Source organism: Brachyhypopomus gauderio, chromosome 13 (assembly GCF_052324685.1).
Source record: "Brachyhypopomus gauderio isolate BG-103 chromosome 13, BGAUD_0.2, whole genome shotgun sequence".
NCBI lineage: Eukaryota > Metazoa > Chordata > Actinopteri > Gymnotiformes > Hypopomidae > Brachyhypopomus > Brachyhypopomus gauderio.
The window spans coordinates 14,650,847-14,667,833 of NC_135223.1; the positions used below are offsets into that span (position 1 = coordinate 14,650,847).

General features: G+C 46.2%; 1 protein-coding gene across 2 annotated transcripts in view; it reads right to left on the reverse strand.

The window, feature by feature from the left end:
* Positions 1–11,812: 11,812 nt before the first annotated feature.
* The window catches only part of sugct (succinyl-CoA:glutarate-CoA transferase), a 77,429-nt gene continuing 72,254 nt past the window's right edge, over positions 11,813–16,987 (reverse strand). For both annotated transcript variants that reach the window (XM_076971169.1, XM_076971175.1), the window contains exon 14: positions 11,813–12,954. In XM_076971169.1, the coding sequence (XP_076827284.1) occupies positions 12,791–12,954 (164 nt within the window). In that variant the 3' untranslated portion in view covers positions 11,813–12,790. The remainder of the gene's footprint in view (positions 12,955–16,987) is intronic.

Below are 16,987 nucleotides of genomic sequence, written 5' to 3' on the forward strand. Positions count from 1 at the left end.
GTACACTGATTTTGAAATGAGACAATGACCCTGATGTTCATGGTGCAGAATGGCCAAATTAACATGAAGTTATTCACAACACCTTTAGGTGAACCATGTAGTTCAGAGATCATTATACATGGTCCATTCATGTCAGGTTAGCATCATTTCATTGGCCTGTAAGTCATTCAGATGCTCAGCTCTGTCTTGTCCAGCTGTGTGTGGTTGCATCATTCACTCCTGCACAAGAGACTGCAGTCTGTTACAGTCTCTTCACGTGAGGACAGAGACGCCTGCAGTCTGTTAGTCTCTTCATGTGAGGACAGAGACGTCTGCAGTCTGTTACAGTCTCTTCACGTGAGGAAAGAGACATTTGCAGTCTGTTAGTCTCTTCACGTGAGGACAGAGACGCCTGCAGTCTGTTAGTCTCTTCACGTGACGCCTGCAGTCTGTTACAGTCTCTTCACGTGAGGACAGAGATGTCTGCATTCTGCTACAGTCTCTTCACGTGAGGACCACAGACGTCTGCAGTCTGCTAGAGTCGTCTCTCCATGTGAAGACCAGAGACGTCTGCAGTCTGTTACAGTCATCTCTCCATGTGAGGACCAGAGATGTTTGCAGTCTGCTATAGTTGTCTCTCCACGTGAAGACCAGATAGGTTTGCAGGCTGCTACAGTCGTCTCTCCCCATGAAGACCATAGGGATGCTGACATGCAGTAAAGCAGGCCAGCTCTGGGGCTTACACTCACCCATCAATCAGAGATGCGAGGCTAGGTGGTACACTGTGAAGAGAAAGCCACCTGGGATACCATGGAAGATCACAATAGTGCATGATTGAAGATGATGTTGAAGAATGAAGAACAACTGCCGAACAGATTGAAACACAGAAAAGGTGTGTTCTGTGGGGTAGGCAAAGAAATATTTATTTGAAAGAAGAGATGAAGATGACTCTGTATGAGAGTGATGCTATGGGGAAATAATTTGGTATTGAGGACAATAATAACAATTATAATACAGTGAGTCTCCGCTTAACGACGGGTCTGGTTAACGATGGACCGGAGTTACAATCCACTTTTTTTTTTTCCGCGCGGTGCGCGGAGGAACAGTGGCAGCACAGTGGAGTGTAGTGGAGTGCTGTGGAGTGTTGTGGAGTGTAGTGGAGTGTAGTGGAGTGTAGTGGAGTGTTGTGTACGATACACTGAGGCAGCGCAGCCTCCACCGCAGCCCACCGCAACGCGATCACTCTTTCTCACGCTGTACGCCCGAGAACATTGTTAGTTTTTTTCTATACTGTATTTATGATCAAAGCGTATCTAAATCTAGGGTCACGCTTAACGACGAAAACTGCATTATGACGGACTTTTCAGTCTCTAACACCATCATTAAGCGGGGACTGACTGTAATACTAATAATAATAATAATAATAATAATAATAATAACAATAGTTTATCTGTGCCACATGGCAACATGGGTATGTTTGAAACCGGCATGGTTTAGAATCATCACCACAAATACAGCATCTGGGGATGTCTGTGGCTTTCAGATTGTAGGCAATAATTTTTAATTAAAGGTGAAATGAGACAAATGAGCATAATCTTAATGAAAATGTTAATTACTTATAGGGTCCTAACACATACAGACACAAGTGTGTCCACATGTAATCAAAAAGCTAATAAGCAAAGTCAATCAATTCTTTAACGTTGCCATCTTCACTTTCAATGTTTCTTCATGCGGTCTCATGTTAGGTGTATGGGGGGGGGGGGGTTCAGGCAGTACGCTATGACTCAGAGCTCCCTCTGCACATCCCCACAGCGAGTCAATCAGCCCCAGGCCCCATTTTTTCATCTCCCTTCCTTTGTAATGTTAAACTCCCCTTCAGTCACATCAAGGTGTTCTTTTTATGTCTTTCCTCCTGTCTCTCTCCCTCTCACTTTCTGTGTTTTATTGTGACATTCCACCTTTGGCTTCTCATGTGCACGTGTGCGCTTGGCACAGCCATTCACGTGCCTCACCAATGGACACGTGTGTGTGCGTGTGCTGCAATTTGTGTACAGTGGGCAGCTGTTGCACTTGGTCACCCTGGTCATCACTCTCCTCCGTCTCTACATCTCCCCACTGAACACCGCCCGCGACCCCCCACCACAGTTGCCAGTCTGCCCGGGGAGGGGGGGGGGGGTCTGACAAGAGCCACTCTCCAGTTAATTAGCTAATTAGCAGGTGCGTGCGGGCTGCCCGGGGCACTGTGACGCAGCAGGTTTGCGGTACTCTCTACAAAAGAGCCAGGCAAAATGTGCTCAAGCCACAAATTACATCCTGACACTGGGGATAAAAGATGAGTGTGTGAGTGAGTGTGAGTGTGTGTGTGTGGGATGAACTCACCGTACAATAGCAGGTCGCGGATGGGCTGAAAGGTCACCCGGAGGTAGTGCGTAATGAGTTGTGCTCGGAACGGTCACCGGGTTCTTGGCTAAACGCTTCTCATTCTGAACGTCACCTATGTATGTACGCACTCCTCAAGCTCATGCATGCACAATAAGGCAGGGCCTTAATTAAGGCCACCGAACAGCAGCACACAGCCATGGCAGCATGCCCATATAAGGGCTCTTTGCCATTTAGCACAAAACGTTCAACACAGTCCACAGGGAGCGAATGTGAATCATGTCTGAAAATAACCCTGTTAGCAAAGTTTGGTCACTTTTGGTTCTGCCCAGGGCCAGAGAGGTGTCTCATTCATGGATAAGTCCACTCGTCCACCCGTAAACCCACCCACCCCTCCATCCGTCCACCCACCCATCCGTCCATCTGTCCACCTGTCCATCCATTCATTCTCAACCGCTTCAGTTTGTAGCTCTGCACTATTTAAGTCTTACAATGAAACTTATAGATAAATAAAGAGATTGTTTTCTCTGTGACTGGACTCATCACAGCCATGTGTTATTTGCATAGCAGCAAATTTTACATAACACATCTGACCATTCAGCAGACAGATAAATGGTGTAAGTATAAGCAGCTATGCTTCCTGTCACAGCAACCTCGGACAGCTCCCGGATGCCTGACTGACCATAATCATATTTCATTCAACTGCCAAAAAACATTTTTTTCAGGATATATCACAGCACTCAAAACACCTGAAACATGAGTGGCTGTTTTCTGCAATCAGTACGCCAATGCAATCAGGCCGGCAGGTAATCAAACGCACATAGAAGATGCTCAGACGCTGCCATGAGGGGCCTCCGTCCTGCCTGGTCTTCTCAGAAGGCGGAACGCAAGGCTGAGCACACACTCCACCCACTTCATTCCCAAACCCATGAAACAAACCCAGATCCCTTTTCACTGTGTACTCAATACATCAGGAGACTGGTCTGCCCAGGCTGACCGGCAGTCCAGCCCTGGACATCTCAGGCGGCTTTGCTGACAGACCGGGAGACGAGTGGCCGATCGGAGGTGCGTACCGTCCCTTCCGCGAGACCACACAAGAGAGGGGGCCGTCCACCCGCACAGGAGGAAGCACGTCATCCAGGGAGCTACCAGGGCGAGGCATGGAGATCTTCTTTTTCCTGCGGATGCCCGGGCAGGAAGATGGAGCCGGCTGCTGGCAGTCTGAGGCGAAAGCAAAAACAAACAAACAAAACAAACAACAATTTATAAAATTCCTGTGGAATGGGCTTCAAGGAAATCCCTTTGCAGAAGTGCAAAGTTGGTAAATGAAAATAAATGATGTTAAATGACATCAGCGATGACCTAAATGGAGTTGTGTCAGTAAAGGGAGTTCAGCGGGTGGTGTCGGTAAATGGTCTTCCCTGCTCCACCCAGTTGCCTTGACGTGTGGGGTCACGTTCGTCAATAACGATCCTTCTCAGCCACTGCCTGTGAGACCTGTCTGTGAGTGTATGGGAGACTTATGAACCATGGGGAAATGAAGGGGGGGAAAAAATGGCTTGGCTGGAAAAGGAACAGTTTGTTCTGGGGCTACACCACAATACGTCAGGAGCATGGAGGTAAAATCGCTGGGCTCCCAGGGTCCGAGTTCCCCTCGTGGAAGCAGCAGTAATAAAAACGCTCATAGGAAGTGCGCTCGGCCGTCGGGGAAGCACTCAGCCCGCCGGCCTTCTCTGCCCTTCCTCTTGTTACGGCGCTCAGGGGCCATCCGGCTCGGCCCTCGTCCTGGCTCCTGCCTGATCGGAAACACACACGCACACGTGAGCGCGCGCACACACACACACACACACACACACACACACACACACACACACACACACACACACACACACACACACACACACACACACGCACCCCATTTGGGTTGCGCAGTTTTCGCTGAGACAAGCCAACCTCCTGTCTGTTTCAGTGACGCTGCTGCACGTTCTTCCCGGGGTCCTCCGGAGGAAGGCTGATGAAAATGCCTGATAAATGAGCTTATCCATCATGATCCGCCCGGGGACGTATTCTCCGCTGCTACATCCACTTCACCGAGCGCGGCGGAGCCGATGGTGAGCTCGGAGCGCGTCAGGCGAGAACCCCGTGACGGCGTCCCGCCGCTAGCTGATCGGTTCGTGACCTCGGCAGACAAATGTTTAGCCGGCTGCTGTGCGCACATGCGGTAGAGCGAGCAAGGCGGGTCGGGACGCAGGAAGCCCAGAGAGCAGGCCCGCTGGACGTGATGTAACGGGAGGGGCGCTGCGTTGCGCGGGACACAGGCAGCTGGGGCGGGTGTTTAGACTGCAGCCGATGGCCTCCCCCAGGCCAGGGCCGCTCCCAGCCGTCCCGCTTTTCCCCCCTTGTCCCAGTAAACAGGACACACCCATGACGGGACTTCAGAAGCAGCACAACAGACGGTCTCTCACACAAACACGCACATATGCTCATGTCCTCTTCCTCTCTCTCTCTCTCTCTCTCCGGCTCACACACACACACACACACACACACACACACACACACACACACACACACACACACACACACACACACACATGCGCACGCACACGCAGATGTGTGGAAGGCAACCCAAGAATCCAACAGTCATCCCTGCAGTGTGAGGTCTGGTCAGATCCCAGACTGCAACTATGAAACATCCTATTTTTCCAAATCTTTTTTTTTTCTTTTATCACTGTAAACCACCACAGGGTAGTTCATCATCCTCCAGAGCTACAGTCCTCTTACGCTAATGTAAGCAGGGACTATCTTCTCCATTAGTACAGACATTAGGGAATTTACAGTGTTTACAGAACACACTGGAGGAATTTTTATGGAACCACCTTCAGAGAAGCTCCATGGGTGCACATGGACTGGAGATGTGGGGTTGACTGGACTATAGCTTCCATTTGAGCCTTGCATTAAGGCCGCTCTGCACGCAGACTGGATTCAAGATCTTAACATGTCAATAAAATAAAAGTTAATAGTGCAAAATAGTTGGAGCACAATGTTCAGAAGTGGCTGTTAAATAAACGACCGGAAACACATGATAACAGTAAGATCAAATACTTCTGAATGAAACCCCACCAGCACATTTAAAAAAGGTAGTGAAAGACCTCAGAGAGAGAAAGAGAGAGGATGACAGGAGAGAGTGAAAGTAGGTGTGTGAGAGAAAGTGACTGAAAACATTAATGAGCATTTAATGGACGAAACAGCAGCTTAGAGAAGCCTAAAGCGCAAGCATTAGCTAGGCACCAGTCTTGCTGTGCTTGTAAAACTTCTAAAGGCAATCCAGTGTGTGTGTGTGTGTGTAACTCTGGGGTAGCTGGACATGGCATAGAGAGAATAAGGTATTTCTGTGTCACAATATCGGGACTTGTGGATCCTGACATATCAGTTGTCACCTGAGTTATTTTGGGCACAAGATCAGCAGGGCCCACCATACAGTGCACTGAAACTATCTGACTGGCATCAACAAGTGGCAAAGAACCCACTAATGAGAAAAACGGTTAGTATCAAAGTATGCTGGGCCTCTCCTTAACACCAACAATAAAACAAGCCCAGGTTTCTTTTCCCTTCTTGCCATCATCAGCCACTTCAGGAATCCTGGGGGTCTGGAAAGTCGCTGTCCGATGTCTTCCAACACGGGCTTTGGCTGACCCATTTTGACCATGGCCACACATGCACTCGTTTGCTCTTGTCTGGTCACTGATGATGCATGACCTCAGAGATGCAGGGGCTGAGGGTGAGGGCCTGCTGTCAGCAGGGAGACTCTGTGAGCTGCTCCGTGGCTTGAAGCGCTTTGACAGCATACATGTCATTGCTTATTCTTGTCTCTTACACTTCCAAAGCAGGAGAAAAGAGAAGAATCTTATGTCAAATATGTCAGTAAATATGTGACTAAGTTAATATGGCAAATGTTCACACTCATAGAATATCTAAGAATCATGCAACATTTAATCACAATACTACATATGAACATTAATCATAAACAATCAGTGTTATAAACCATCAGGACCCACTTTCTCAGAAGAAAGACACAGGTTACAGTGCCAGGATGCTATATAAAGAGCAAATGGCACAGAGGAACTGAACACTAACATGTCAACATGGCTGATAGAGAAAAAGAGACTTATGAGAGACTGTTATGGCAGACTGAGAGAGACTTAAGAGAGACTGTTATGAGAGAGTTATGGCAGACTGAGGGAGACTTAAGAGAGACTGTTATAAGAGACAGAGAGAGCTATGGCAGACTGAGGGAGACTTTTATGAGACAGTTATGAGAGACTGTTATGAGAGACTAAGAGAGATTGTCACATCAGCCAGTGCAGGTGTCTCACACAAGTCTCTGCAGATCAAAAATCCAATCCTGGAAACACGGCTTATCATACTTAGATACTGGGACCCGGTCAAATGCGAAAGGGGAGAGAAGCATGCCCTAGGGTACCCCTGAACTCTCTGGGTACTCAGAAAAGGACTGGTCGCCTACGATAAAGCGGACCGCCACAGGGCCCGGAGGTGTCGGCCAGGAGAGTCTGAACACGAGCGAACTTCACCTGCACCTCAAAAACAGATTTCTTGTTTTAATGAAAAGGGACAGTGAAACATCCACTTGAGGACCTACAGGAACACCTGTATATAATTCCACAGTGAAATAACATTGATTCATTCAGATCCAGTTTCTGTGTCTGCGACACTGCTGTGGTTGATGAAGGACAGCTGGACAGTCTGCTTTGGAGGAATGGGCTCTTTTATGTACGTTTATTTGGGAGCGGTGACCAGATGTTCATGATATCACCATGAGGGCTGCGCATACCAGAATGCTGGGGTGGACCCAGAGTTGGCATGTGTTATGGTGCTGAAGCGGAAGACCATTGGCATGCCTTTCTCAGACTTTTCATATCCAAACATCAGTTGTGTGAAATGTTCAATATTCTAGAATTATCACTGTATAACAAAAAAGGCTCAGAAAAAACAAAAAATAAAGAGATAATGTTCTCAAATTAATAAACTCTTTTAGAAATAAAGAGTAAAAAGAATACATCTTTTTAAAAAGTCTTAAAAGGCCATTAATCAAACATATAAACACATCCAGAACTGGCATAGTGTACCAGGAGGACCAAGAACCTCAACCACTGATTAAAGACTGAGAGAGACAGCTCACTGTCTTCAAAAGCAGCACGCCAACTCGCTCACGTTGCGTGGTTAAAATCTGTGTGTCGAAACCTTTTTAGTTCCTCTTATACACACAGACACACACATACCAAACACACAAATGCAGAGGGTTGTCTTGGATTAATTGATCAAAGATGAAAATCAATCAAATAGTCATCTGCAGCATACATCTGTACTTGGCCCTGTTTGGCATCTGTACTTGTCCGTCTGTCTCTCTCCTCTCTTTCCTGGCTTCTGACAACTGTCTGTGGAGCTGAGAACCCGTTACCCAGACATTCAGTACTCGAGGGAGCGCACAAAGCTTAAAAGTCATCTTCCGTTTTTTTTTTCCCCTCCACATAACCAAATGACGAACCCCCTCTCCACACAGGGGCGGAACAAAGCTTGGGCCACAGAGACTCTAGGGAGAGGGGGACCTTCTAATGGGCGGACACTTGTGGCATTCCTCTTAGTTCCGAATGACCAGTGCATGGGAGGACGCGCACAGGAATTCTCAGATGCCATGAGAACAAAACAAGCACAAAACAACATGCCTGTTTCATTACACAAGCAGGGGTGAAGGACGCCACAACATGACCACCATGCATGCCTCTTATAGCTGTAAATCACAGATGAAGGTCCCGGCGAACAGGAAGGAGTGGACACATAAAAGTCCTGGCTCTGAGCAAGCGATGGGACAGCGGGGTTTCACAGCGACGCGCGGTGCTCCGCTGGCCAGCAGCCAGTCTGGAGTGTGCGTAGCATGTACGGGGAGCCTGCCACACAAACCGTCAGATCATGGAAGGGCCACTCACCAGAAGGATGATAAGCAGCTGACTGCCGTTTGACAAGTGAGCTTTACAAATTAACTTCAATAACAAATCTGTCATCACTGGCAGCAGCAACAACAACAAATCCATTCCTTGGAAGGCACTATTATGTGTTTGTGCATCAGGAGATTAGCTGGGCTGTTACACTAGAGCTGGAGGCAGTCAAGCAAAGAGGGGAACTCACTCATGACTACAGCACTTAAGCTGTCTTCTACAAGCAGGCAATCCTGGCAGATCTTTGACTTTTGCAAGGGCAAGGTTGTCAGCGCTGACTTTGCAGGATGTGAATATTCTAGGATGGGACGGTAATCGTGAAATGTCACGGCCTCAGAAGGAGCGGTGGAAGTAACCAGTTTAACAAAGCTACCAATGTCACTGACGATTTAATATTTCCTTCATCTTGCTACATAATCAATGGGGTCAAATCAATTTATGCATGCATACCAAATCAAATCTTCTGACATTTAAATTGTAGACAGAAGTCACAAGCCTTTAGTTTTTGAAGAAGATCCAAACACAGATCTTTGCAACAGCTGTGGGTTGTTCTGAACAATCATGACACCTCAGCCTTCAGCTGGCTTTAGAATTATAGTTACAAGAGCCCTTTCAGTACCAAACAGATCCAGGTGGCTGTGGCCAGGAGCCAAGACATGATTTCCTCAGATCTCCGGGCAGACACCTCTCCACTGCCTTTAACTGGGCAGGTCACTCCATTGGCTTTGAGGTGGCTTCTGCCATGCATGAGTGTGTCATCATGCTTCTGGAGCAGTCAGGGCCACAACCATTTCCTCCAGCAGGCCTCCTTTCTGCCTGAGAATGATCACACACACACACACACACACACACACACACACACACACACACACACACACACACACACACACACCTTGCAATGAGCACCTTGCATGAGCACATGTGTGATAACCTCTGAGGCCCAAACCCATAGACCCATAGGCATTGTGGTTTTGCATCATCTCAATGCAGAACATTATCCAGTGAATGATGAAAGATGAAATGAGACTCAAATTCCTGGACCTGAACATCTTTGCCCTTAGCATGTATGAGCCCAGCTCTAGAACACCTGAACACCGAATGAGTACTTTATTCTTTGGATCAACCTCAGCTTTAAATCACAGTATTATTTGCATTACAGAGAAGCCTGATGCACATCGCCGATTAACTCACTCACTGAACGTCATGATGGTCCTGATTTGAGAAACTGAGGGCACCACCTCTGCCTTGACTTTCCATTTGCCATAATAAACAACGTATGACAGCCATGTGGTTTCAGGTAGGAGCCCTTCCAAATTGCAAAGCCCTCCCAGCTGAGTATCTATGATCTGGAACTTTTACATAACTTAATTTATGCAACTGTATACAGCTGCCAGCGAATGTCAAACAAAGATTCTGTGTTCTTCTGGAATATTCAAATGATCAGGTAGGAATACGTTTTCTGAATTAAAGCAGCCATCATGGAGAGCTGTAATGCAGTAGAATGTTCAGGGCTTGAAACACCAGTTTGAAACCATGTGGGCTCATAATGGTTGTCAGCAAGTCTTTTTTAAGTAAAGCAATGACTGCTGATGCCCTTAACCAGAGGAAGACCATCTTGAAGGGTTATGACCTGCATGTGTTCGTGATGTACAGTAAAACCTGACGTTTCACCGGAGGTTCGTTATAGGTCTGAAGCACAGTCAGTGTAGTTCTGTTTTAACTGGAGAGCTCTTACCTCACCTTGACGTGCAATGCACACTCAGCTAAGCCCAAAGACCAACATAGTTCCTCCACAGACGCCACTGCAGATGGCTTTACCATTGCACCTTTCCCTCTCAGTCTTTCCACCCCTCCCTCCCTCTCTTTCCCTCTCTCTCTCTCTGTGTCTCTAAAATCACGGATCCATTCCAGCTCTGCTTATTTCATCTCCTTGCTAGCCCATCACTCCGGAAACCCTCAGTTGCCAAGGCAACGGCGTACACACGCGCAACTGGAAGTGACGGCGGCACGGGTCACCTCCCATTGGCTGGAGAGTCTGAGAGATGCAGCGTGGGACGGGTGGGGAGGGGGCTAATGTCATGTGCAGCTGGCTGGGCTGGATAACCCGTTTCCTTCTCCGAACGTGTCAGCGGAACCCAAACTGAAAACAGGAAAGCACTTCGCAGCAGTCTCCCAGGACTCCATATCCGCGCGTCCCGAGACCCCTCGCGCAAAACAAGAGAGCGTGGACTTGTAAACATCAACAAATGTCTCCCAGGCAGCTGATTAGGAACGCTTATCAAAGTGTCCGACACCTTCGCGCTTTCTTCCCTGGGAGCAACAGGCCAGCTCATAAATAAGCAGCCACATATTTAACTGTCAGATTCATTCGTTTAGATCTCATCATTTTGCCAGCCCTCTCCAGGGACGGTAGCTGAAGGCAGGAGCAGACCAAAGTCTCCATAGCTGCTTCCATCTACTCAGGCGATCAAACAGAGGCACGCGGCAGTGCTACGAAGAGACCCTGGGGTCAGTACACCAGCACCAACCATCCTGACTCTCCTAAAAGCTCACCGAAGATATATGTCTCAGAGAATAGCAACAAGACCTTGGCATCTTTCCAAAAGACTGGCACATTCTGTTGTCATCTCGTAAATGTCCAAGAGAACATGCAAAGCAATATTTGATGTGCTACAACTTTGCCACGAGTCCTTTAGGAAAGCAGAGTCTGAAATGCCAGTCACTAATGTTTTGATCACACAGATTTTGGCATCTTAGTGTTTTCATTGCCAAAAGGCTGAAAACATGACTGTAGGCAGATTATGATTCGAGCCTTATTCCATTCAGGAGACTTATTAAAAAAAAAAGAGTCTCCAGTGAAATGAGTTGGAAACACACGCAGATGACTCATTCAGGAAACCTCCCTTTAACTCTGGCCTGAGCAGCAGTGCTTCTCACGGTGTATCCACAGGAACACTCAGGCCCTTAAAGATCTCAGCTTTAACCCTGAGCAAAACTCAGTCAAAACAACCTGTTACAATCAATCATGTTGAATAATAAAATCACAACAGACTATTGAACTGCTGGACGCTGTGTTCCTCACCATGTTCCTCACTGATAAACACTAAAAAGCAGTTATAGGTTATATATCCTTTTGTTACAGTCACGCTCATGACATTGTCCTGCCATGACCCAGTCTGTGTTTGACATCAAGTCAATTGCACTGAACACGTGGGAGGAAATCAGACATGAAACATCTCAGGCAATTACCAACATCCGAAAGAAGCCTCATCTCTTGGATGGGCTGGGCAGCTCTGCTCAGAGCTACTGCAGACCCCGGAACACTGATCAAACTGAGCCTTGACCTTGGACCTTGCACCTGTAGAACTCAATTCATAGCGATGCAGACTCAAACAACGCTCATTCAGTTCATAAACATCTGGACGCACTGGGGCTACAGAAAGTTAACACACAATGTCATTTTATTTCATTGACACCTCTTACATAAATGTTTCATTCATCAGCGTCAAAATTGTGCAATGGGTCCACACAACACAATTCTTTTTTTCTCTAAGGCCAATCTCAGCAGAATCAACAGCCCTACATACTCGGCTCATTTTCCATTGGTGTGGGAGTATCTGAAGTGTACTTGAAGATTTTTGCAAGTTTAATTTAGCAAATACAATCCTTCGTTAAACATCAGTCAGAGTTTCAAAGTAGTTGATACAATTCTAAGACAATATGGTCACTCTGAATAAAAATTATTTTCACAATATTTGAGGCACTGAGAATACTGTAAAATTATACAAGTTTAGAGCATTTGTCTGATCAGCTATGCAGATTAAGTTAATAGTTCCGACAGTACCGGAAAGCACGATTGAGAAAAAGAGCAAAACCCTGCAGAGTCCAGTGGTGATGGTGTGTTCCAGAGGGTATTTTCCCTGCTGTTCCCTGAATCCAGTAGAAGATATGAATTTAGCCAAATCGGTGATGGAAACACAACTTGAAAATTTAAGAGACCGGGAGAAATGGATTTTCCTCCTTTTCTTGTACTGGACAGAATGCCTCGGTGTGAAACCCTATCCCGCTGCGATTCCATCAGTGTTATTGATCAATCAAACGGTGAGAAGTGTCGGAGGTGATGCGTGTGAGGGTCAGAAACCCAGACGGCAGCCCGGTGCTGGCTCCAGCAGTGGGCCCGGACCCAGGGCAGCTTGCGTCACTGCACCGTTATTGTTCCATTTGTGGCTGAGTCCCGGGCGACTATTCAGCAGATTAATTACAAAAGCACAACCATTGAGCGTGGGAGGTAGCTCAGCGTTTTTACTCATATTGCCGAGTAAGGATGTGTGCGCACATGTATGTGTGTTTAGAAAGGTGGAGTGTGTCGTCGTTGTTAGAGGAGCCAGGATGGTCACGTTTAAAGACTGGACTCCCTGCCGTTAATGTACGGCATTTTGGGTAACCGTGCGTGAGGCCAGCAGCTGGTTGATGACATCGTCGCTGTATCCAAGGGTGTCTCGGAGAACTTCAATTGTATGCTGGCCAATTACAGGTGGTGGAGTCGGTCTGTCAATCTCAAAACTGCTGAACCGGACAGCAGGACCTGTGAGGATAAACAAACAATTAGATACTAACAGAAAAATGTAGTTCTTAAGTAATTTGCCACATTGCTCCCAGTTAACAGGTAAGAGACACTGAAGCCAAAGCAGTAGAACATGCTGAGAACATGTAATTTAAGACCAGGGTCAAGGGTCAAGAAAGTTGGAAGTAAAATAATGGCTGAAAATCAAGAGCCACTGACAGATACACGAACATTTTGTTTAAAAACAAAAGACCACTAAACAGCTCGACAATGACCACACCATGTCTAACCTTAGTTTAAACCACAACTATGTAACTTCACAAAGCTGAAGTTCACATATTTGTGATAGGCCTTTCATTTTTAAACTATTTGTAAGTAAAGTCAGATCAAAAATGTGGAATTATTATTTTTTTCTAATATTTTACTTTCTGAACAACACCAAGGAACCTTTTAACATGGCCAGTACAATTATTTGAGAAGTTGTTTGAGAACTTGCTAACTTTCCAAGAAAGACCATTATATGCATAATAGTCAGTGTTTCTGCCATTCGATTCTTCCTGTGTACACAACAAGGTAAATATTAGAAGTTGAAAACACTAACAGACCTATAGACATCATACAAATTGGAACAATATTCTAATTTAAAGAGCATTTACAATATGCTCTTATTTAAAACAACCATTTCTGGCCTATTAATTTGTGTATAATATGAATTTTGTAATATACAAGATAATCATTTTGATTTAGAAATCTGTTGAAAAATAGATTAAAAAAATAACAATAATAACAATAAATAAATAAAATAACAATTGATTTTGAGTATTGATACTTTGGGAATGCATGAAATGAAGCTCCTGCAGTCACTAGAAGGCTTAACTGCACCTGTAACTGTATCTCTTTTTCAGCCTGATTCACTTTGCTGAAGCTAATTACAGAACCTATTTTATTATTATTATAGTGATATATTTAAGGCACGACCTCATTCAGTGAACAAACCACAAGTGGAAAGGAAAAGGATGTCCGACATTTGCAAACCATCCCAAGTAAGAGGAGATAGACACCTGCCCTCGTGTTTAATACACAGAATCTGCTCTCAGTACTCGTTTCCACAGTATTCAGAATATTTGCATTCTCCAAAGCAAGAGGTTGGATTCCTTCGGCACCCTGCTGGATGTCCAGAACATGTTTTAGGTCCTGTCACCTTCTAATGCTTTTCCACATAAGGACATGTCTCTCCCCTCCACCCCACCCATGTTGACCAGAGGCAAGGTCTGCCGTTTGTTATTAATGGCATGCTGGGAAGGATCATTTTTCAGATGGGATGAGGTGAGACAATGAACAGATGAGAACTAAAGGGAAACTTGGGTTAGAGAAGCCATTCTAGGTGAAGGAGCCACATCTCTGTCTCTGGCCGAGTCATTTCACTTTTAACCGTTTCCTGATGTTGTTTTTGACAGATTGTGCTTCTCATGTGATGCAGGGGAAAATAAGCTCTGGCCTGGCATAGCGCACTCTGCTCTTCGTGCTTCCTCAACAGGGGGAACGCCAGGGAGTTGAAATTACTGGTAGCTTTGATACAAACATCCTCAGTCAAGCAAAGCAACATCCAAATAAATCAAGATGTTTAATAAAGTTCAGGTCTACTGGAGTGGAGACATGGCCCATAATGGTTTGAAATCCAACCCAAGAGTTGGTGGCTAGGTCTGAAGGTCAGACCTTCTCTATGGAGTTGGATTTAGGACCAGCGAGTATTTTCAATGGGGGGGCGGTGGGGGTGGGGAACTTTAGTTCCATCAGAATGTTTACACATAAAATCAGCTCATCATCTTCACAGAGAGCAATATCCCCTGACCTCGTATGACACGAAAACGCACCAGCGATGAAGCCCTTTATAAGCGTGACAACATAACACTCGCACCAAAAAGATAAAAGCGGGGCGCAGGGCGGCGATGATGGCCTCAAACGAAACCAGAGGCGTCCGGGTGCTGCGGAACCAAGAGCGAGTCAGCCATGCGAGCGCAGGAGAGCAGGGGAGGGAGGGGCGGCACTCCAACATGATTGTGTGCGTGTGTGTGGTTTCGCAGCCTCAGCAGTTAAGAGCGATGCCTTAACCACATCCTCCATCTCCTCCCCGCTCCTCATCCCACCGCTCCTGCTCGCAGCGCCACCGGCACGTCTAACGCGCTCACATCTGCTTCCCCTCAGCCCGGACCCTGGCAAGGCAGGGAAACCCACCCCCACCCCCGCGGGCATGGTTCAAGGGTTTCCTCTCCTCCTTCCGTAACAAAGCCCTCTCTGTCCGCGTCCCCTCCCCTCCTTCCGCACTGCATCCCGTCTGCTGCCGCTGGTGCACGTTCTCCCAGTATATCTCGCACCAATCGTAAGGCTCCAAACTGGCAACGTTCAGTCTGACGGGAAGGAGAGGGGTTACTGCAGACAGTCTGTATACTACAAACAAACTTCTTTTTTTTCTCTCTCACCACACCATCACAGGTTGATTGAGTCCTTCAAAGGGGTCATTTCACCAGCTTCCTTTGTGAATGGTGAAACCATGATATACCACCCTGATCTTCTAAAATAGATGTCCATTAGCTGAGCTAAATGACCCCTGACGTTCAGCGAGTGATATGGAAGCTGTTGTCCTGTGGGCCTCTGATTGCATGTAAATATTAGCATCCGAGCGTGAAGCGCATTCACTCTCCTTCCTGAGTGGAAACGTGAGGGGAGTTTTTCTGCGTTTCCATGGTGATTACCTGTGGCATAAGGAGCACCAGCATTGGGCTTTTCTTTCCCGTGTCAGTAGTGGCTTGATCTGGTGAAAGTCATCGCATACAACAATGCAAACACAGTACCAGTACCAGGCAAATCTGGAGCGTCTCTCCTTGCTCTTACGAAGGTGCTTATGACAGACGAGACTCAAGTCTCTCAGACTCTCCAGAATCAATGCTGAAAGGTTAGCAGAGTACACGGTATGTTCAGGAGTATCTATGACCGGTTTACAGCCCTCCATGGTGCCGCACTGTTTAACATGTTATATATGAGGCTCACCTCTGGCTCTGCAGAGGTTGGAACGGAAAAAGAAGAAGAATTTCCCATCGGTGTGTTATGAGGACCAGACACATGCCAACAGCAGCAGGTGAATGGGCGTATCCAGAGAGTGGTTGTATTTCTCTTGAATTCCTGAATAACCTGACTGATCAGTGAGCAGGTTTTTGTAGATCTGGGAGAAGGTCCCAATATAAATGCCTTTAAATGCATTTCTCTGCAGCTAAAACTTGCTCTATGATGTCTTGAAGAATGTGTGAGGGCACAATGTTATTTCTCCTAACAACCCAGGGGCTTTGGAAACAAAACATCAACACAACAGCATGTACGGCTGACATCACCTCCATTTAGGGCTTTGACACACTTCACAGTGGAGATTATGGGTTTGCTGCTTGACCGCATTTCTTTTTATATCAAATCCAAAACAATTTTGTTGACATCTTACCACAGAATGTAGTTATAATCAAAATTCAAGGGAATTTTATAAAACTCCAGGCCTTTGTATTTGTGGTTTACTTGAGAAAAGGCTTTTTTCTGACAATCCTTCTTAAGAGACTGGTACCATAGAAGTCACAGCTTGTCAGTTTTGGATGCATGGTGGCCCTCATGATTTCTTGATCATCTCTAGAGTTAAAAATTACTGTGATTTTAAGAAATAATATAACACTATTTCTTAAATAATTTCACTTCTGTTACATTTAGATTACAATCAGTTAGTAGTCACGCTTAAAAGCAAATGGTGATGCTTTCTCATGACCTATTTTGACTCTCATGCCCAATATCCATGCTGTAATTTGACTTTTTAAATCACAACATGTTATTTAATGTACAACAAAATCAGGTGTTGATTAAAGCAATCCTCAGTACAATGATCAATGTGTGGGTTTTCCACTTTCGTCACAGGCTCATTTTAAGACTAGCAGGGTGGCGTTTCAAGGTGTTCTGCACTAGATGTCATCATCTTTTCTTCCTTCTGGCTCTTTTCCCACCATCAAACAGCGGCAGGGCA